Genomic DNA, 20,464 nt, shown 5'->3' on the forward strand with positions numbered 1-20,464 from the left:
TGCTGCTCTTGGCTGTAACATGCTCAAGATAACAGGTTACGGGGTGTTCAGTGACTTGCCCGTTCACCCTAGGAGGTAGGGAGGTGTGATCGCTGTCATTCAGAGTGGCACTTGAGGCTCAGAGAGATCCATGCTTACTGCTCAAAAACTGTTCGTGAAAAAATTTTGTATTGTTTGCCCTTCTTACTTTCCTACCACCTGCCTAGAGAGTCATGTAGTTGCAGGGCCTGCTGAGTTACAAATAATAGAAATACAACAGAAACAGACTCACAGAGAGGAAAATCAATAGCTCCGCATAACTGAGATAGTCAGAGATAAAGTTAGCTTCAGGCATAGCTGCATCCAGGTGCTCAAATGATGTCATCTCCCAGCTCTCTTTTCATCTGTTTGGGCGTTATCCTTTCTGGTATCAGAAGTGACCCCTCACAAAACTGTGTCACACTTACCTTTCTATGATCACAGGGCAGAAAGTCTTTCACTGTCAGTATTTCCAGAAATCCAAGGACTGATTATCATTGGCTTAGCTGTAATCATGTGACAGCTCTGAACCAATCACCTGGTCTGGGTCTGCACCCTGTCCTGGAGTTAGTTGGGGTGGGGGTTGTGAGCCCCCAGGGAAACTCCCAAGTTGGATGTTAGCCAGAGGAAAGTCAGGGAGGATGGACTGGAAATGGAAGCCCCAAGGCAAATGTGGGGGCTGAGTGCTGTGGGGTGTGAGCTGATTCCTTTAGCAGGTGCATGTCTATGCCCCTCGCTAGGTGTCATGAGGTTGAGAGGAAAGCCTTGGATGCAGACCCTGTCAGTTAAAGATGTTGCAGGTGTTGAGCAGCTACTATGGGCTGGGACCTCTTCTACACCCATGTGGAGGAGCTCTGTTTTTTCTTCTATTAATCATTCATTCTTTCTCTCTAAGGACCACCTCTCAGCTCCCTTCTCAGTCTCCCAGTCATATGTTATTAGGACCCTTCCTTTTACATCCCTCTGTGTGTACCTCTTTGGTCACACCTGTCCCAGGTGGGCTTTTAGAAGGAGCCTGCCTCTGTTGGCTTCCTGAGCAGGGGCCTGGGTGGGGTTGATTTGGGCGTGCATAAATGCATGATGTGATGTTCCCCTTGCCAGCCTGTTGCCGCATCCCTGATGTTGCTGAGCACACTGAGGTCAGTGGCAGCAGCTGGCCCCTGGGCACTCCAGATGGCATCTGGCTTCTCTCAACCTCTCCACTGGGAGTCAGATTTTCCAGGCTCTCTGTGTAGAGCTTGGCCATCTCCCTGGAAAGCACTGATTGATTCCCCTTAGAGATGACCTGAAACCATACCCAGCAGACAGATGCTACCTTCTCACAGCAAAGCAGGGAGTGGGCAGCCAGAAGGTAAGAATTTAGAGAAAGGGATGGTTAGCTTGCCTCTGTGCCTGTCATTGTTAGAGGCTGGTTCCACATTTCCTTGGGTATCTGCCCCATGGAGGAGCATAAGTGAGCTCCCCCACTAACACAAGTACCCAGACCCAGGGCTCTGACTGTAGGGACATCAGAGTCATGTACCAAGTGCTCAGGGCTGTAACACCAGACTGCCTGTGTGCAGATGGTTCAACAGTGCGGACCTTGAGCAAGCTTCTTTAATCCTTCTGAGCCTCAGTTTCTCCATCTGTAAATTGGGGAGGCTATCACTACCTAGAAGAGGTTTCATGGAGATTAAATGAGATGATTTCTACAGTCTTTAGCATGGACCTTGGCACATAGTAGGTGATCGGTAAACATTGTTTGTATTAGTTTTATACCAGAATGGGTGCTGGAGAGATGCGAGGCTCCCCGCACAGATGCCCCCATAGCACAAGTCTAGGATCAATGATCAGTGGGAGATAACGGTCGTTGGGGCGGGGTAAGCTCCTGTCAGGGGAGAATTTCTGGAGGCTGCATCTGCTAGGGCTTTGTTTCCCCACTCGGAGGCAGGTGTCCGGCAGCAGTTTGTCAAAGACTGATAAATTGTGGGTAGTCTCCGCTAGGGGCTCTTGGGGAAACAGCTTTATCTTTCTGAGCCTCAGGTTCCTCATCCTGTCATGGAAATTACGAAATCCACCCTGCACAGCCAAGTATGCAGTAGGTACTTAATAAGTAAAGGCGCTGCTTTATTAATAAGCCATCTGAAATGGGTTGCAAATAATAAGATGTTTAGTAAACCTGGGCTTGGCATTGGCAGTATTGGAAGCATCTTCCCACAGGATCGGATGAGTGCATGTGATCCTGAATGCCCACCGGGCTCTCTGCCTGTTGGGACATGAGACTCTTGGCCATGACGGAGCTTTGAACCTTGTTGTCTGTGGCATACGGTCAGGTCAGGGCACTGTGCTGAGCAGTGATGATGGGAAGTACTTGGGGAGCCCGGGCCATGCGGGAACCCCCTGGTGAGAGGGAATGTGAGTTGGCCTTGGGGAAGTCCTGGATCTTGACCAACACCCCCCCACCCTTAGCAGCCTCAGGAATGCCAGGTTCCGGTGACAGTCGCTGAGCCCTGGCCCAGCCCCGCCCCGCATCCTGCAGGGAGGCTGTGCTCCTGCTTGCAGCGTGTCCGGCCAGGGATGCTCTGGTGCTTCAGGTGTGAGAAGGTGCCTCCCAGTCTGAGCAGGGCTTGTGGTGAGGACGCGGCAGGCAACCTGGAGAAGTCCAGGACCAGCCATGTGGGGTCCGGACATGAACGCTGGGAGCCTGGGCAGTACCCTGTCCATCCCACCTCCCTCCTCTCTCCACCCGCGGATTCCCCCCAGCTGCCTTCCCTGGCCTTACTCCCCTGCCTGGGTTCCATGCTTGCAATCCCATCAGTGCCGGGGAGAGAGAATCTGATTGGTCCCTGCCTGACCAATAGTTCAGCAGACCCTGCATCAGGTGACTTTTCTGGCCCAATCCGCTGCATCTGGGCAGGTGGGCAGGATCCCTGATCTGTGAGGCCACTTCCTTCCACATGGTGGGGGGGAGGCTGACTTAGAGAATTTGGGGGTAAGGACAACAAACTGACTCATCATGTCCAGTCCTCATAAGCCGAGATGCCTTCCGGGATGGGAAACTCACTCCCTTTCAAGGCAGCCCCTGTAGGTTTTGGTCAGTGGTAAGTGTTCACCATTATGTGGGGCCCAACAGTCAGTATCATTATAGCATCCTTCCGCTGGCCCATGTCCTACTGTGTGACGATCTTTTACACTAAATCCACTTTGTTGACGCGAGAGCCCCTCTGACATGGGAAGACAGCCGCCATGGCACAGGATCCCATATACCATCCTGCACCCCAGCTTCATTCCCCCGGTGTCTTTCTTCCCCGTCGGGACAGACCAGATCGTGCTGGGGGTAGGGGGCAGGTGGACACCTTTCACCTTGGCCCACCGAGCTTGCCCAAACTCACATCTCTCCTTCCAACAGAGGGTTCCCCACACTGAGCTGTGTGTTCCTGGCTCTCCTGATGTTTGTTTAGGAGGACTGAGCAGGAGCCTGAAGACTTCAGTGGTACCCACTGGGAGCAAGGCGGGGAGAGAGGCAGCTAGAGACTCCATGGGATGCCATTAGGACAGGCAGGGCCGGGACAGTAGCCTAGGTCAGGGCTGTGCGGTGGGGCCACCATCCGTACCCCTTCTCTGCAACCTTCCCTGCCCCACTCACAGCCCCTAGATCAAAAGGAACCGAAACACATCCAATGACAAGTTCACGTTCTCCTTTTGTGGTCCGTAAGCAGTGTCTGTAGCCAAATAAACAGCTGCTTGCCAAGAGGTCCTGCGAACATTTTCATGCAGCCAAGAGATTACAAAAAGAGGAAGACAGAGGTGGAGGAGAAAAACAATACGTTACTTGCAGACCGGTTGACAAAGGAGATTGAGTGTCTGCCTTTTGAATCAGCTGCCTACCTTCTAAGCCAGGCCAGCCCAGGTTAGGAGTCTGGTGTTCCTCCTACATCCCCCAAATGAGCTTTTCGCAGGTGTGCACCTGTAGAAAATGCTCATTTGGAAGATTTACAGCTTTCTCCGGAGATTGGGGGCAGGCACAACTTCCTGGGCAGTCGGGTTATCCTGGGTTAATTTTCATGATTACTGAAAGGACCTTAGCTGAACACTCTTTGGCCTTGCCTGTGGCCATTGCTGGATGCCGTACTGACCTGCCAGAGGACCAGAGAGGTGCTGTCCCCTCATCCCTTGGCCTCCTGGGTTTGAGCTTCCTAGTCCATAAGCTTTCTTATGGCTGAGGAGTAACCAGACTTGCCTTGGATTTTTTTTTTGTTTTTTTTTTTTTTTTAATTTTCAGTGCATGAAATATCTGCAGTTATGTGCCATCTACCCCTGTAGGAGTGACCTCACTGTCCTGGCTGGTGACCAGCCTATAATTCCAGGGGTCACGGCAGCATGCCTACAGGACATGGGGCTGCTTCTTACTACAAGTCAAATTACAATGCAGACACCTGCTCCTCGTTAGGCCACTGCATTCGGCCTACTTTCTGCTGCTTTGTCCAACGGCGGAAACACAAAGTGGCCCTGTGTGTTGTGTTGTGTTTTGTTTTACCATCCCCCACCCTGCCGGTTCTGTACACCCCAAGGACGCATGTCTGTTCTCCTTCCCCCTCGAGCAGCCCCGAGTGATCAGACGACTTCAGATGCATCTGAAAAGAGGTCCCAGCCCAAGGCCTGGACATTCCAGGCTTGGAGTTTGTGGAGTTGGAAGAAGAAAGAGAAAAGGTCTAGAAGTTCAGCTCCAGAGAGTAGGGCAGGAGGAGGCTGACTTAGCCTATGATGTAGAGACCAGCAAAAGGCCTTGGGCCCCCTCCACACCGGTCACAGGCAGGCAGGGTCTGTGCTCTGAACGCCATTCATTCTTTGATTCGAGCGCACGCTGGGCCGGAAGCAGCCAGAGCCAGAACCTGCTCACTGGGTGTCATATCCTCCCCGGGGAGTGGGGGAAGGAAGGGCATGGGGAGGAGAGAGAGAGTTCAAGGAAAAGCATGTTTGGTCTTGAAAGCATCTCTGGCCAAAGAGAGCACGGTCCTGTGCAGGGGGGATGGGGAGAGGGTGGCCTGACCTAAGGCCGTCCTTGCCCTGGCCTTGTGCCCTGGGCTGGCTTCAGCTCACGTGGGCCCGTGAGCACAGCTCAGGGCCACCCTAGGTGGCGGGATCCACAACCTGTGCGTCCTGCCAGGTGGTGCTTGGGGAGGACCTGGAGGGTGGTGGTCTGCAGAGATGTCCTTGTTGGCAGGGTCCTTTGTATTCCTCCAAGGAAAGCAGCCTGGGGTGGGGGTGGCGGGGTTGGTCACCCCTGGTGAACATTCTGCCTCGTCTCTTTGTCCTCCTACCTCTTTTAAGAGGGGCTGGACATGGTCACGTGTTCTGTGGGATTGGGTACTGCCGTGTGTGTGTGTGTGTGTGTGTGTGTGTATGTGTGTGTGTGTGTGTGTGAGAGAGAGAGAGAGAGCGCGCGCGCGCACGTATGCGACTGTGTGTGTGGAGGGGTGGGAGGTGGAGAGCCATGGGGTTTTTTCAATTTACATTTTTCAAATAGTTTTCTCCTCTGCTCTCCCAAGAGGCAGCACGCAGAGTGGAATCAGCATTTGACCTTTGCGAGATGTTGGTGGAGTGGGCCAGACAGCCTGGGCGGGGGGAGGGGCCCCGGAAGGGGGGAGTTGGGGGGTGGGGGGGTGTTTGGTGGCAAGCTGGCCGCAGCTCAAAGCCCGGGTTCAAGTTACATCTCTTTTCTTTTTCCGTTCATACGCAGGACTGTGAGGGTGGTGGGGGGCAAGAGAGAGAGGGGGCTTCCCGGGCCTGGGCCTTCCAGATCAGGATCTCGTGGGCCACTCAGCCTGGCAGCTCTGGAGACCTGTCTGTGGAGAATATTCTAGCAGGAGGCTCGGGCCAGGAGTTTCCAGGAGAAGCCCCCGGGGATCCAGGACCAGGATGCCAGGCAGGGGCTGGTCTCAGAACCAGAAGGCAGTGGCTCCCAGGAGGGGGAGGGAACCAGCAGGCAGGTTTCATTTGGCCTGTGCCAAGCAGTTCTTTGGTGTGTAGTCCCTGTACGAGGACAGTCACTCATTTCACCCTCATAACGTTCTATAAGTTGGGATCTGCTGTTGTCCCATTTTACAGAGGAGGGAACTGAGGCACGGGAAAGTTCTGGGAGGGCTGGGACTCCAACCCAGACTGCCTCACCCCTGTGATGTTTCTAGCCACTTAGACCGGCAGTCGAGGTGCTCAGCTAGCATTTGTCAAAACCGAAAGGCAGGTTTCATGCAGGTTCTGTGTGGGGTCGAGTTTGCCTGTGGGGGAAGCAGTTCTGTTCACAGACGCGTCAGGACCACATTAGTTAGGGACTCAAGGTTGTTCTCACCCCAAAATAGCCCACATTTTTCTGCCTTGATTATGTGCTTGGGTTGCAGCCCATACTGCTGAAACCCCCCAAGTGAAGCGGGGGTGCTTTTCTTTTTCTTTCTTTCTTTTTTTTTTTTTTTTTTAAGATTTTATCCATTTATTTGACAGAGAGAGATCACAAGTAGGCAGAGAGGCAGGCAGAGAGAGAGGAGGAAGCAGGCTCCCTGCTGAGCAGAGATTCTGATTCGGGGCTCGATCCCAGAACCCTGAGATCATGACTTGAGCCGAAGGCAGAGGCTTAACCCACTGAGCCACCCAGGCACCCCCGGGGGTGTTTTTCTAATCAGGTTTGTTCACTTTTAGTCCTGAAGGTTGTAGCCTGGTGGGAAGGTTGTAGCCTGATGATTGTGGGGGGCCCTGTTGGTCCCCTGCTTGGATGTCTAGGAATCCATTACCACAAAGGCCTCTGGGGCCAGGATGGACTAATCTGGCTCATGGGTCCCCTCAGCCCTTTAAATAGATGGCGGGGCTGGGGAGGAGGCTAGGAGGGCAGGAACGGACAGAGCAGCCCAGAGAGGAAGTCTGCACCTGGGAGTCTGCACGGGGTGGGGGTGGGGGTCTGAAGGAGGCGAGCAGCCGGGCCCAGGCAGGGCTCGCGCACCCCCAGACTCCCAGGTGAACTGGCTGAGGCGAGGAGCTCTTCCTGGGGCCTCAGGTGTACTGCCCTGAACGAGGACAATAAAACCCACCACTGTCATATTCCCAGGAGGTTAGGATGAAAAACATAACAGAAGTGAGAGCACTTTTGAAGAAAAAGTTAAAAGTGCCATGTTCAGCTCGGCAGCATCAGGCCAAAGCACAGCCTTCTTTGTGCGAAAGAGGCCATTCCGTTCCGGGCCAGGCAGGCCTCCCTCTGGCCTCTCTGGTTAGTGTGCCTTGCTTTTGAGTTGTACGTGTCAGGATTTGGGATCGGGGGGCTCTGTGGCATTCGAAGACCTACTGGATGGGGAAGCCAGGGGACCCGGTGACTGTGGTCCATCACTTCCTAGGTCTGAGCCCTGGGACAGGTCCTTTGTGCTTTAGTGCCGCCCTCTGTAAAGGGGTATCGGCCGCCTGGCCCGGAGAGCCCCCCATACCCCCCACCGCTCTCTGGCATGCGGAGCCCTGGGCCCGGCCTGCCAGCAGCAGGTTGTTGAAATCCAGCCACGCTGGAGACCACGTAGGAGGGTCTCCTGTGAACCAGTCCCTGGTGGGATAGGCCTGCTCTTTCTCAGTCCAGGGTAATTTTGCAATTAACTCGATTGGCTAGAAACGGGGGCGCCCTTGGAGTGTGGGAAAATGTCCCAGGCCGGAAGGGCCCTCCCCTCTGCCCACCAGCTTGCCCGGGGCTTGGCTTCCAGAGGGAGGATCCAATTTCACATTAGGACACCAGGATGTGCTCCCAGTGCCCCTCTGAGAAATCCCAGATGGCGCCTTCTAGAAGGCCCAGCGGGCTCCATGCTGGCGGCCGGCCTGCCCCGCTCCCTCCCCACCACCAGCAGGCTCCCGGACCGGGGCTCCAGCACGAGAGCAGCGAACGGTGCTCGTTACTGACTTTATTGCTGAACAATTTAGAAAGGCGGCCCTCCCAGTTTTCATAAGTGAAACATTTAAAGTATGCAGAGCATATTTTATTTCTTCCTGGAGCAGCTGCTCCGTTGGGCTGGAGAATAATCAGGAACGCGTTCCACGGTGCTGCCCTGCTGTGCTCGTAGGTTCCATGGCCTCCAGCCCCTCCTGCCAAGTGATGGGCGGGGATGGCTCCTGGGGGAGAGGGGGAAGGGGTGGTTGGAGCCCAAGATGCTCTCTCCCTTGTCTTCCTTTCCATCCGCCTCCGCGGGGCCAGCCATCCTCTGTGATGGGATCAGAGCGGCCCGCCAACGTGTGTGCAGTGCCGGGCCCCTTCTTGGAGCTTTTTATCTCTTACTCCTAGAACGGCGCAGCGTACTATTATTTATCTGTTCCACACATGAGAACAGAGGAGTGACCTACAGGCCAAACAGCTACAAAAGGACAGAGCCAGGATTCAATCCAGCATCTGGTCCCAGGACCGCTGCTCTCAACTGTCCCAGCCACCCGTTCACGGGTGAGGAAATCGAGGGACACAGAGGTCACACCGTGCACAGCAGGAACCGCCCGTCTTTGGTCGCCTTCTGAGGTCACCTTTGAGATGGGGAGTCTTCCAGGCTTACCCCCCGTTTCAGACCACCGTCTGGACCTGGTTTAAAATCTCCTGAAAGCCCAGATCTGTTTGCAGTGCGGATCTGAAAATGCAGGGATTTCAGACCCTCCACCCGTGTGTGGTGGTGGCGTTTAGGAGAGCCATTGGCTGGGCCCTGGTCGCCCACTTCTCTTCTCTGCATAATTGTTTACATGTGTGGGGGCCTCCGGCATGCCTTCAGCACTTCCATGCGTTTAACCCCTGAGTGGATGTCTGAGACTGGCTGAGCAGAATGTTCGGGTCAAAGCGTGTTTCCAGTTTGGTTTCCAGGTCGTAGTAGCCGGGGGCTTAGCAGTCAAGGTTGTGAATTCCAGACACCTTCCTCTGGGCCTCAGTTTGACTGTGTATAAAACTGAGAGAAAATTGGTTTTCTTCCCCCTGTCTTAGGAAGGTAGCTCTCCCACTAGGAGCTAGACTCAGGAGAGCCCGCTCGCCGACCAGTAGGACGGGCAGCTTCTGTCTACGCTGTACATGCTGGTAATGGGTGGGGAAGGAAACTGAGAGGCAGGTGTTTTGCTGCTGACTCAGACTCGGGTGGGAAAGAAAGCCAGAGCTGGGCTGTCCCCTGCGGTGGCAAGACCTCGGTCAAGTTGTTGGTTCCTCCCGATGTGCAGTGAGCTTTGTGCTGGCTGCATGGACGGACTGCGTCTGCGTCCGGAGTTGGTGGGTGTAACCAGTACCACGCCCTCTCCTTTATGTTTTGGAAATTTTTTTCCCCTGGAGGTGGTGAAGGGGGAGGAGGGCTGAGAGGGGAGAGTCACGCATGGTGGGGTGGGGAGGGGAAAAGGCCGAGCCGATGCTTGCTATCCTCTTCTAGATACATTCCTTTAGGACCCAGGCCTCCAGATGGGGTAAAGCCTGTTACAAGAGCCAAGAATGGGGGACCCAGACATTTCACCAAAATTCAAAGTAAGGCATCATTCATTCTCTGTACCCATTTGTCAGGCTCTTTGCTCTGGCATGTAGCTCGAGGAACTCACACAGCACGGCATTTGGGCTGGGAGCCTAGTCCCATAGTTAAGAACATGAGCTTTGCAGTCATTCAGATTTCCGAGCTGGGATCCAGCTGTGCACCTGAACCAGCTCTGTGATCGTGAACAAGCCCGTTCACGTGTCCTGGCCTCTGTCTCTCCCTGTGCAAAATGGGGAGCATGCTAGCACTGCTCCCACAGGCTTGGCAAGAGCATTTGGTGGGCTGAGGGTTAGGGCCAGGCTCATAAGTCAGCACCCGAACGGGAGCTGGAACCCTCAGGCGAAGGAAGGAGACCCAGTGGCTCTGGGGTTGGTGCTCACCGACCCCTCCGCGTGGGATAAAAGGAGAAAGGCTGATTTGGGTAGGAAATGGCCTTGAGGCAGACCTTGAAAATGTGTGCCTTCCAGGGTTCAAGCCAGAGGGCTTGAAGTACCCAAGGGGATAGGTGCTCACCGGTTTTGTGCAGGTGAACTCCCGTACCCAGTCTGCCCGTCCAGTTACTGAAAGAGCTTGGAGTGTCCATCCTATGGCAGATGACCTTTAAGTTTGTGGGGATGCTGGGTGCCCTGAAAACGATCTCTCTCAAAAGCAATTTACTAGAATTCTTTTCCCGTTAGAAGGGATAGAAAACACAACTCAGACTGGTTTAAAAAAGTATTTGCTCCTGTCCAGGAATAGATCCTCGCTTCAGGTGGGGTGTGGTCTAGGACATGTATATTATCTGAATCCGGTCTTTATCTCGTTGGACTCCCCTCTCCCTGCTGAGACAGCTGCCAGCATCCTTGGGCTCCTTCCTCCCGTGCTCATCATTGAGGAGGGATGCATAGGCCAGACACCGACTGTGATTGGACGGCTTAGGTCATGTACCATCCCCTGAGCCAATCACAGTGGCCGGGATGATTCAGGGCTCTCACTGGCCTCTCACTGGCCGTACTGGATCCCATTTTCAGGCCGGAACCACAGACCCTAAGACTGGCTTTCCAAAGGGAAATGGGAATGTTGTGTCAAAAAGATGGGAGCCGGGGCCGGGGGGTGGGGGGGGTGGGGGCGGAAGGGGAGCCGGGCTTGGATGTTAGCAGAACGGAAATGTCTGCGGCCCAGTCCAGGAGGGGATCACGAGGAACTTCGAAAACACGGGATGAGCCCGCATTCCAGAGGAAGTGGTGACTTGGTTGCTGAGCTTGACAAGCGTGCTAAGATTCCTTCTTGCACCAGAGGGTAGCCCTGGGCAGCTGCGGTCAACCCACCAGAGACAGGGGCCCAGCCCTGGGGCAAGGCCGGCCCTCCTCTCACCCCTCCCGCCCAGCAAGCAGCTAGCAGCAGGCTCCTGGAGGCCACCAAGGAGACCTGGGCACCGGGCTTTGGGACTGAGCAGTCATTGCTGCCACTGCCCATCAGGGACTTTGGCCACCCAGGTGACAGGAGAATGCCTGCCTCTCCCGCTCCTAGCCAGATGGTGTACTTGGAGGCTCACATCCCTCGAACAGCTAGAATCACTTGCTGAATGATTTTTGCGGATCCCGGAGGACCACGAGGTTCCTGCTGACTGTCAGTGCTCCAACAGCATCAAGCCACAGGCTGAGAAAGGCCTTCTGGACACAGGAGGCAAGGACCGCACATGGCGAATTCTAGGGATCAGGCCAGGCCGTCTTCAAGGAGCACGTTCTGCAGCGCCGGGCTCGTGCCGAGTGCTGCCCGAGAATGAGGCAACTGTGTGTGGGAGGTCTGCGATCCCTGCCCCTCCCTGGGGTGTCCCTGCTTCTGAGCCTGTGACCCGGTCCCCTTCACCGGGGCCTGGCACACAGTCATTGCTGAGTCCGTGCTTAGTGAGAGAGGATGAGAGGCTGCAGACCCCCCCCCCCCCCCCCAGTCCCTGGAGAGAATCGGATTTCTGAGATAGCGAGCACTCCCGTGGGAACCGCAGGCTCATGGGCAGCGAGGCCCGGCGGAAGGAGTAGCTTCGCATTCGGGGGTTCCGAGGAGAGTCTGGCTAGAAGGTTGTTTATGGGCCAGCAGCAGCCCTGAACAGGCCCTACGGGTCGGATTAAACAGTACCTAAAGGAAAAAACAATTACTGTGAAATATGAGAGGAAGACAAAAGCTGTGTCACCTGGAAGCCTGCGGTGCCCCCCTCCCCCCACCTGTAGTCGGGACTGCCAGGTGGCTCTCTCAGACCCTGGCGCAGCCTGGGGAGTAATACTGGGGAGAAGCAAGTGGCCGGGTGAGATTTGAGAATCTCATCGTATCTGGCAAGCGCCGTCTTGTGTCCCCAACACCCCCAAGGCTTGACGTATGACAAAGGCCCAGAGAACACGGATGTCTCCGGCAAACCGTAGTCCCGGCTCTTGCCTGCCCACCGCTGGGCCTGTTTCCGGCTCGGCGGGTCTGTCTCCACCAGCGAGGGGGACTGAGGGAGGGACAAGGGAGTCTGCATGGTGAACGGGGACCAGGCAGGGAGGGAGCCTGGGCTGGTGCCTAGGATGATGCCGCCAAGGCTCTCCTCACCAGTCCCAGAGGCCCCGGGGTGGGGGGCACCAGAGGCATGGCCCTGAGGTCACCCTGCCCAGGCCCTTGCTCTTCCGGGATTTCTCTCTCCAAAGGCAAACCGTAGCGTTCAAGACCAACAGGCCAGGTTTCCCTGTGGTATTCTGGTCGTTTACAGAGCTTTAAGGACCCTTTGGGGTTGGGTCTGGAATCGAGGGTCACATTGCTGTTTCCACCGCTGTCGCCTGCTGCCCTGGGCTATCTGAATCCGGGGCTTCTGGCCCCACTCGGAAGTTGAGTCAGCTTCACCAAGAGGCTGGGGCTCTGCAATCTTGGGCCTTTCAGGGTGGGGACAGGATGCAGACAGTGGTCACTACCCAGGAGGACTAGAGGGTCAGGACAACTAGAAAACATCAAGCTTGTGCCTTCCGGGTCAGGGGGGGAAGGGGGTTGGTTTGTAGCCTGAGCCCGCAGGAGAACAGGTGTTATAGAACTCAGTGGCCAGAAGCGAAGGCTCTGCGGCCAGACCACCTGGGTTCAACTACACGTTCTCTCTTCTCTCTGGGCCTCAGTTTCTGTGAAATGGGTACACCCCCCAGGGTTGTTGTGAGGATTGAAAATTAGTGTGTATGAAGACTTGGAACCTTCCTGGCATGTATGAGCAGCTCAAAAAGGCATCTGTTCTCACCACGATGATGCTGGTGAGGGAATTCCAGAAGGGAGGGAAGATAGCCCTGCAGCTGGACACACTGGAACCTTCCTTGCCATCCGCTTCCCCCAGCAGAAAGGCAGGAACACAGAGGAGGTGCACTTAGACTGTTGGTGAAGACCCCCGTCCCTGCCGTCCTGGGTGGTGGGCTTTGCTTTTCCAGGATTCCCCTCTCTCACTGGCTCCCGGCTTCTTCGGACGCATTTGTGCATTTGGTCCTATTACTTTTCAGCCTTAGGTCTGAGAGTGATCGGCCCATAGGAATCATGATAGCTGTCTTGTTTTACTCCTCTAGGGGCAGTCCTATTGCTCGTTTTTTAGAATAAGCCCCACCCTAACAAAACAAGTGGCAGCCCTAGGCCCAGGAGGGACTAAGCATTCACAGCCTGACGGGCGCTGCTGGGCAGTCCCAGGGCACATTGCTTCAGAGCCCACCGACCTGGGCCTGACCCCATGCCCCCCGAGAGTGTCCAATCCTAAGTGGGGTGCTGCGAGCAGCCAGGGAGGTGCAACCTGTAATCTAGCGTGTGGTGTCCAGCACAGAGCCGGTGCTCAGAAGACGGCACCGCCGTCAGCCATTGTCTCTGTGAGCAAGGAAGGGTGTTTGGACCAGAAGGGAATTGTGGGGTGCTCAGCATCTGTCATCCGGAAGGGACCTCTGCTTTGCCAGAGGCAGTGTGGGGGAGTTCTCCTGGTATTTGACTTCTACCACAGGGTGTGTGTAGCTTGAGGCAGCACCCTGGCATTTCCTGGGACACAGGCCTCATGGCAGGGGAGAGAGGTCAGCCACAGAGCTTTCCAGATCCACAGGGTTTGGACCCCTGCTCCCCTTTGCTGAGGCCAGGGGACTGGGGTGGGGGCGTCTCTATCTGGGCGTGGGGGCTATAAAAATGAATTTTTAGTGGAAAATCCAAACTATGTTACTGCTGTATTTGGATTTTTTTTTCCCTTGAGGTATAATTTACAAACAGTGAAACACACAGGTGTTACGTGTACAGTTTGAGTTTGGCGAGTTTTGACAGGCACGGGCTTGGCTGCTTAGCAAGGTGTCCCCCTGGGGGCCACCAGGGACAGCCCCTTCCAGGCTGGACTCCCTTCACACAGCCCGGCCTCCACCCAGAGCCCCTGCCCTCGTCCAGCCTTCCCTCACGCCCCGGCCGGGGACTCGGCCTTCTCTGTCATCTAATCCGCCGTCCTAGGATGAGGGGCCCTTGGGCCAGGCCTCAGCAGTTACCCAGGCCAAGGCCTTCCTTCGGGACATCAGAAAAGTTTGCCCTCTTCTATAAGAATGATCGTGACAAGCTACATATGACCCCCATTTAGAACCTTCCGGAATGTTTCCACTTAGATGATTGCTTTGTTTAATGTTTACCACAGGCCCCGGAGCCTGGTCTTGGCTCCATTTTACAGATAAGCTCAGAAGTCACTTATTCATAGGTCAAAAAAGCTGGGAAGTGGAGGAGCCAGGACTAAAGCCCAGGCCGGGTGACAGACCTGCCCATCCTACCTCTGCCTCGGCCCTGTGCTCAGCACCTTTATTCCGAGAGTCCAGCACCGGGCTAGGTGCTGGATGCCGGGTGTGAGCAGAACAGAGTCCCTGCTCTTGTGGAAACGAACAGGCCAGTTCCGCGTCCACGTCCTTCTCCGGGGGCTGCATGGGGACCGGTCCCCTGGTGTAGGGCAGGAGCACTGTGCACAGAATGGCTGGGTCACTGTCACCCAACTCCACCACGGGAAGTAAGAGCAAGCTTCTACCAGCTGGAGGGCACACCTGTCTCCGCTGTCATCCGCCGAGGCGAGTCAGCGTGGGCCCTGGGCTTGCGCTCGATCACCCACGGACTTTGCTGCCTTGCCCTGCAAGGTAGGACAGTGTAGGAGTTCCACAGTGTGGGGGCTGGAGCTGGACCACCCAGACCAAACCCTGGCTCTGCTCTAGACTCTGCGTGACCCTAGCCAGATCACCGAACTCCTGGGCCTCCGCTTCCCCATCTGTCAAATGGGACAATGCTAACAGGACCTACTTCATCAGGTAGTACGGTGAAGAGTAAACTAGTTAAGCCGTGTTAGATACAACAGAGCCTGAAATAAGGAGCGTTAGGAAAGGAGTAGTGGCCACCGTGATACACAGTAACTATCGTGCTATTTTTACTTAGACTTTTGACTCCGACTCCGGAAGGCTCAGCAACCTGTAGCTCACCGGGAGTCCTTGCTGGTGCTTGCTCCCGAGTAGCCGTGTTCAGGCCGTTCTGGGGTATGCCCTCCAGTCACAGAAAATAACTTCCTTTTCTCCTTCTTCTCCTGCCCCTTGCCCTTGTGAGCTCACAAAAATTAAGCCTGGAAGAGGCTTGTCACACCTGAGGGCCCTTCCCCAGGGCCAGGAGCTGCCACCTCCTTTCTGCGCTGTGTGGATTCCTCCACTTCCCTCCCGGCTTCCCGGATGCCACAGCTGAGGGGCCCTTAGCAGCTGCCTGAGCTCAGACTCAGCCTGTCCTATGGGCTACATTGGTTTGGTTCTGGTGATGTGGGAAATCAGAGGTTCTCCTACCCCAGGCAGCCCTGCCCAGCTGGTGCTGCTCTAGGTCTCTATGCAGGGACAGGGCTGGGCTGTGCTATCCAGGCTCCTTGGTCCGTCCTCCCCTCTTGGATTGGTTTGGCTCCGTGTACATCGCCTCCTTGTTACAAAGTAGCTGCTGCAGCTCCAGCCATAAGTCCACTTTCCAGGCAAGAAGGCAGAGAAGGGGCAAAGCCCTTTTTTCTTAATGGACAGTCCACCTGAGGAGGGGCTTTCTCCTACATCTTGTCCACCAGAATCGGGTCGCCTGGACAGTCCTAGCTGCAAGGGAGGCTGAGACATGTTTGCTGTTTTAAACAAAAGGAAAGGTGCTAGACAGAGAAGAGCAGAGTCTGGCTCCCTTTGCCACCTTTGAGTGGGTATGCCCCCTCCAGAGCAGCACCCTGGTAACGGTGGCTTCCCCTGGGGCAGGAGAGCCGCTGTCTCCCAGGCAACGTTTTACTTCCGGCTTCCTTGGCCCCGAGAGCTCTGTCAAGTCTGTGGCATTTCTAGTACCAGCCCCTTTTATTACTGACCCGCCTCCCTGCCCCAAGGTCCGAGGGCACTGGGGTTGCCCAGCATCGGCAGGCGGGTACACAGTTATCTTCCCTTTATCTCCTCTGTGCGCAAGGGCCAGGGTGGTTTCTCCAGAAACGGTGGCTCCTTCCTAGCCACTCTCTGGCCATGGGCAAAAGGCTCCTTATGTCGGGGTGTCCGTGGGCCTGTGCTCTACCGGGTGCTTAGTAAATACCACTTCTCTGCTTTTCTTTCTGTGTCCTGTGCCCTGCAGACCAGCACTGAGCAGAACTCCGTGCAGTGCGGGGGAGTGGTCTCTGTGTGCAGTGTCCAACACTGGCCACTGGCTATCCACAGGCATTTGAGACATGGCCAGTATAACTGAGGATCTCAATTGTTCATTTTAATTAATTTACACTTACATAGCCACCGGTGACCAGCCGCTGCCTTCCTGAGCAGCGCAGCAGGTGTAGGCTAGAGTAGAGACCCCCTGCTCCCACCCATGGAGGAAATGGACAATCAGTACCAATTGTCCAGATTCGTGAAGCGTAGAAAGACCCAGAGAGGAACACCGACTTGCCTAAGGTCACACAGCACTGTAGCAGTTCCCCTGAGGCACAAGCCCAGATCTTCCAACTCCAGCTTCCTTGCTGTTTCTGAGCAACGTGGCCAGTCCCCTCTGCGCAGAGGGCAAGGAGAGTTGTGGCTCCGGTGGCCCACACACACGATGCTCACTGCCAAGCCTGTCTTTACATTACACATCTGTCTCCTTTATTCCGTTCACCCCCATTTTGAGATCAGGCCTCTGAGGCCCAGAGAGGGGACGTGCCCGCCCACGGTCCCAGAGCCCATAAACGGGCTGCAGTCTTGTGAGTCTTTCTGTGATTGCCGTCCCAGGGTTGTCCCCCGTCTCTGCCTCTGGAAGGATCCACGGTGTGCAAGATCTGGGACTGCACCCCCAGCCAGGGCAGGTGCGGTTAGTAAGCTCCAACAAGCCTCTCTCTCTCCATGAAGTTGTTTTTCCAGCCCGGTCTCCTAAGACTTGGCTCCTGCAGGTGCCGCACCTCCGGTCCCGCCCTCCTGCTGCTTCAGGGCCCGACTCCAGGGGCGGGGCCCAGGTGTCAGGTGCACCTGTTAGAAAGGGGAGCCCAGGGAAAATCCACCTTGGCCACTGTTGGCCAAGGACAGGGGCACCCGGCCCCCTCTTGCATTCTGCTCTCATCTCAGGGCAGGGGTCCAGGGGAGGCTGAGCCAGACCGGTCTTTCCCTTGACCACCTTCCTCCCCTGAGGTGCTCTGGCAAAGAAAGCCCTGGCTCGTGACTGTCCCGTGTCATGGTGCCAGAATTCCCCGTGGGGTGGGAGTAGCGTTGCTAGGTGAAACACAGCACGCCCAGCTGCATTTGAATTTCAGATAAGCACTGAATACATTTTTAGTTTATGTCCCATGTCATATCTAGGCCATGCTTATCCTAAAGAGTGTTCGTTTATCTGAAATTCAGATTTAGCTGTTATCTGAAATTCAGATTTAGCTGTGCATGGCGCGGGCGGGGGGGGGGGGGGCTTTGCTATTTGCTGCCCCCACCCCAAGTCCAGTAACCCCCAGCAGGCGGCATTATCCCCGTGTAGCATGTTTGATACTGGAGACCCAGAGGGACGACGGGGCTCCCTCACCGTCAGAGTCGGTCCCTGGCCGGGACTGCATTCAAAGCCGACAACTTGAAATTCTCTGCCACCTGCCATAGACATAGTAGTCAACCTTAACTGGCGCCTTCGGGGCGGTGTAAGGAAGCCCAGAAGTCACATCCCTAAACAAACCAACAAACAAATACAAACAGACTGGTCTCCTGCTGTACCATAAGGTAAATGTAAGTGAGGCGTGTGAGCAGTTACTCATACCTTCTTGTGAGCTAGACTTTTGGTGACAGTTGAGTGGGGACAGACCCGAGGGAGAATTGATGGAAGAGAGCAGATCCGTCCATTCTGGCTCGTAACAAAAACGGGACGGACTGAGTGGCTTCTAAACAACAGACACGTGTTCCTCAAAGTTCTGGAGGCTGAAAGTCTGAGATCTGGACTGGCTGATTTCGTGTCTGGTGAGGACCCTCTTCCTGGTTTCTAGACAGCTATCTTTTTGCTGTGTCTTCAAGTGCTCGAAGGGACGAGGAAGCTCTCTGGGGTCTCTTTTATCAGGACGCTAATCCCACTCGTGAAGGTGCCACCCTCATGACCTCATCACCTCCCACAGGCTGCACCTGCCAATACCATCCCACATTAGGGCTCCCCATGAATTCTGAGGAGACACAACATGCAGTCTGTGGCAGGGAGCAGGGATGACAACTGCAGAGTCTTCAGTACCGCTGAAGAAGCTGTGCAGAGCTGGGGTCATAGAGAGGTGGTCAGGGTTAAGACCTTTTATAATCTGACCCTGGCCTATCTCTCCAGGTTTCCTTATCTCATACCCATTCCCTCCCTCCATCCGTTCATCTGGCTTTCTAGCCTCCTCGTCTTGGCTGCTGCTTTTGTCTGCTTACCACCCCGTGCGTCTTCCAAGGCCCATTTCAAATGTCCTTGTGTGCCCCCAAGCCCAATGCAGTGCTATCTGGGTTATGCTTACTTGTATGTTCTGCTTCTACTCCCTGGAGACTTCTTGAGGCCAAGGGTGCTCCTTTCTCCCTTCTGGACACCGTACACGGAGCCTGCAGTGTAGGCAGCCTGGAATGAGGGGGGCGAGCGCCCACAGTCGACCTCCCGCGCTCCAGTTTTGCTGAGAGACTGGGGGAGTTCGCAGCCCGTTCCTGAGCACCTCGGTGTCTGAGCAGCCGGGCACTCCCTTGCAGATGGCCTGCCTTCCCAGGGTGTGGCTTTGCGGTCCTTAGGCCTGCGTTCACGGTGGGGTCTGGGAGTGTGCCATCCTGAGGACAGGACCCGTCTATGACATTCACCCAAGGGTCCCCAGTGCCTGGACTGCTGTCTGTCATAGGGCAGATGCCCATGAACTCTTATTGGCTGGAGAGGTGGCTTGTGGGGGTCCATATGTCGTCACAGCCTGTTCAGGGCACCTCGGACCCCGCAGCAAGCGGGACAGGACGGTGTAACCAGGCCTGCTTGCAGGAAGGTGGCGCCCACTGGGCCCAGGGACAGGATAAACCAGTGGGCCTCCCACAGTGATCAGGATTTTGCTCAGGTTGTCGGGTGGGGACGGATGTAGGTCTCTGGAGGGGGTGGTAGCGGGGCTGGGACAGACCTGCAGGAAGGGACCTGGGAGGAGGGGAGGAAGCTCTCCTGGTGGCCCAGAGCCAGGCGGCGTCTACACCTTCGGGGCTGAGGGGTGGCGCGGGAGGGAGGTCGGAGGGGGCGGGCGGGGCTGCTGGTGGCGGCTCTGGGCTGCCGTCCGGGAGGGTGCTGGGTTCCTCAAGGCTCTGCATTCTGTGACATGTGTCAGGTGTGCCTTTTGGGGACTGTTTCCTGAGTGTCAGACTGGGAGCTCGGGCTCTGGAGTTGGCCAAGTCTGGGTTCAGATCCCAGCTCTGCTGCCCTCTAACTCTGTGATTCAATCTCTCCGAGCCTCAGCTCCCTCATCTGGGAAATGGAGCTGATGGTGGGAGCCGCCCTAGGTGGTTTTCGCAGGATTCAGTGAGATAGTGCGTGTAAAGCCCAACTCGGCACTCCAGGCTCCTAGCAGAACGCCACCTCCTGTCACCTTTTCGTTCTCACACTAGTTCCTGCCCATTAGAGGGATATGATGTTGGCCGTTGGAATGGCCCCTCTTGGTGCAGTGACAGCAGCACCAGAGCCCTGGAGAATGGGGTGGGGTGGGGGGGTGGTGATGCTGGCCGGTCCCACCAGCCAGGCTCTGCAGACTGGAGGTGGGGCGCAGGGCTGGGGCTGGGGCTCTTGGAATAAGGTTAACAGCTTTGGTAGTTTTCTCCCCAGTGCACACGAGGAAAGCTCTCAAATGCAGAGCACACGGGAAAAGCCAAAGCACCTCGGAATGGTCCCCAGAAAAAGCAAGTCAGCAGGAGCCTGCGTTCCCTTCCTCTAACTGTGTGCCCTTCTCCCCTAGTGCTCCTGCGGGAAGAAGTGGCTCGGCTCCAGGAGGAGGTCCACCTTCTCCGCCAGATGAAGGAGATGTTGACGAAGGACCTGGAGGAGTCCCAGGGCGGCAAGTCCTCCGAGGTCCTCTCGGCCACCGAGCTCCGGGTCCAGCTGGCCCAGAAGGAGCAGGAGCTAGCCAGAGCCAAAGAAGCCTTGCAGGGTGAGTGACTAAGTGACGATTGGTGGCACTTTCCTTCCTTCCCTTGCCTGGGGCTCAGGCTTGGACCACAGGGGCGCCGAGGAACCAAGGTCCTTCCTCTCCAGGGGGAGCGGCACGGACATGGGGGTCTCCCGGTGCTTAGACCCCCAGCTGAAGCTGCCCTGTCTCTTTTCTGATAGAATTCTGCCTCGCGTGTTAGAAGCTTCTGTCATTCCCATGTCCCTGTGACCAGCACAGACTTTCCAGCGCCGTCACGCAGGGTCGCCGCCCTCCGGGGCATGAATGGCAGGCGGCATCTCTGCTAGACCAGGCTGCTGACCCAGCCGCTGGGCTCCACTTCCCTGGCACTGTCGAGGTCCTTGAGCACCTCTGGTTATGGGACCGTGCG

At 55.9% G+C, this 20,464-nt stretch overlaps 1 protein-coding gene across 5 annotated transcripts in view; it reads left to right on the forward strand.

Moving 5' to 3' along the window:
- The window catches only part of KAZN (kazrin, periplakin interacting protein), a 1,029,901-nt gene that overhangs the window by 898,404 nt on the left and 111,033 nt on the right, over window positions 1-20,464 (forward strand). For all 5 annotated transcript variants that reach the window (XM_059376185.1, XM_059376188.1, XM_059376186.1 and 2 more), the window contains one exon: window positions 19,885-20,076. In XM_059376185.1, the coding sequence (XP_059232168.1) occupies window positions 19,885-20,076 (192 nt within the window). The remainder of the gene's footprint in view (window positions 1-19,884; window positions 20,077-20,464) is intronic.

This window comes from Mustela nigripes, chromosome 14 (genome assembly GCF_022355385.1).
Source record: "Mustela nigripes isolate SB6536 chromosome 14, MUSNIG.SB6536, whole genome shotgun sequence".
NCBI classification, from domain to species: domain Eukaryota; kingdom Metazoa; phylum Chordata; class Mammalia; order Carnivora; family Mustelidae; genus Mustela; species Mustela nigripes.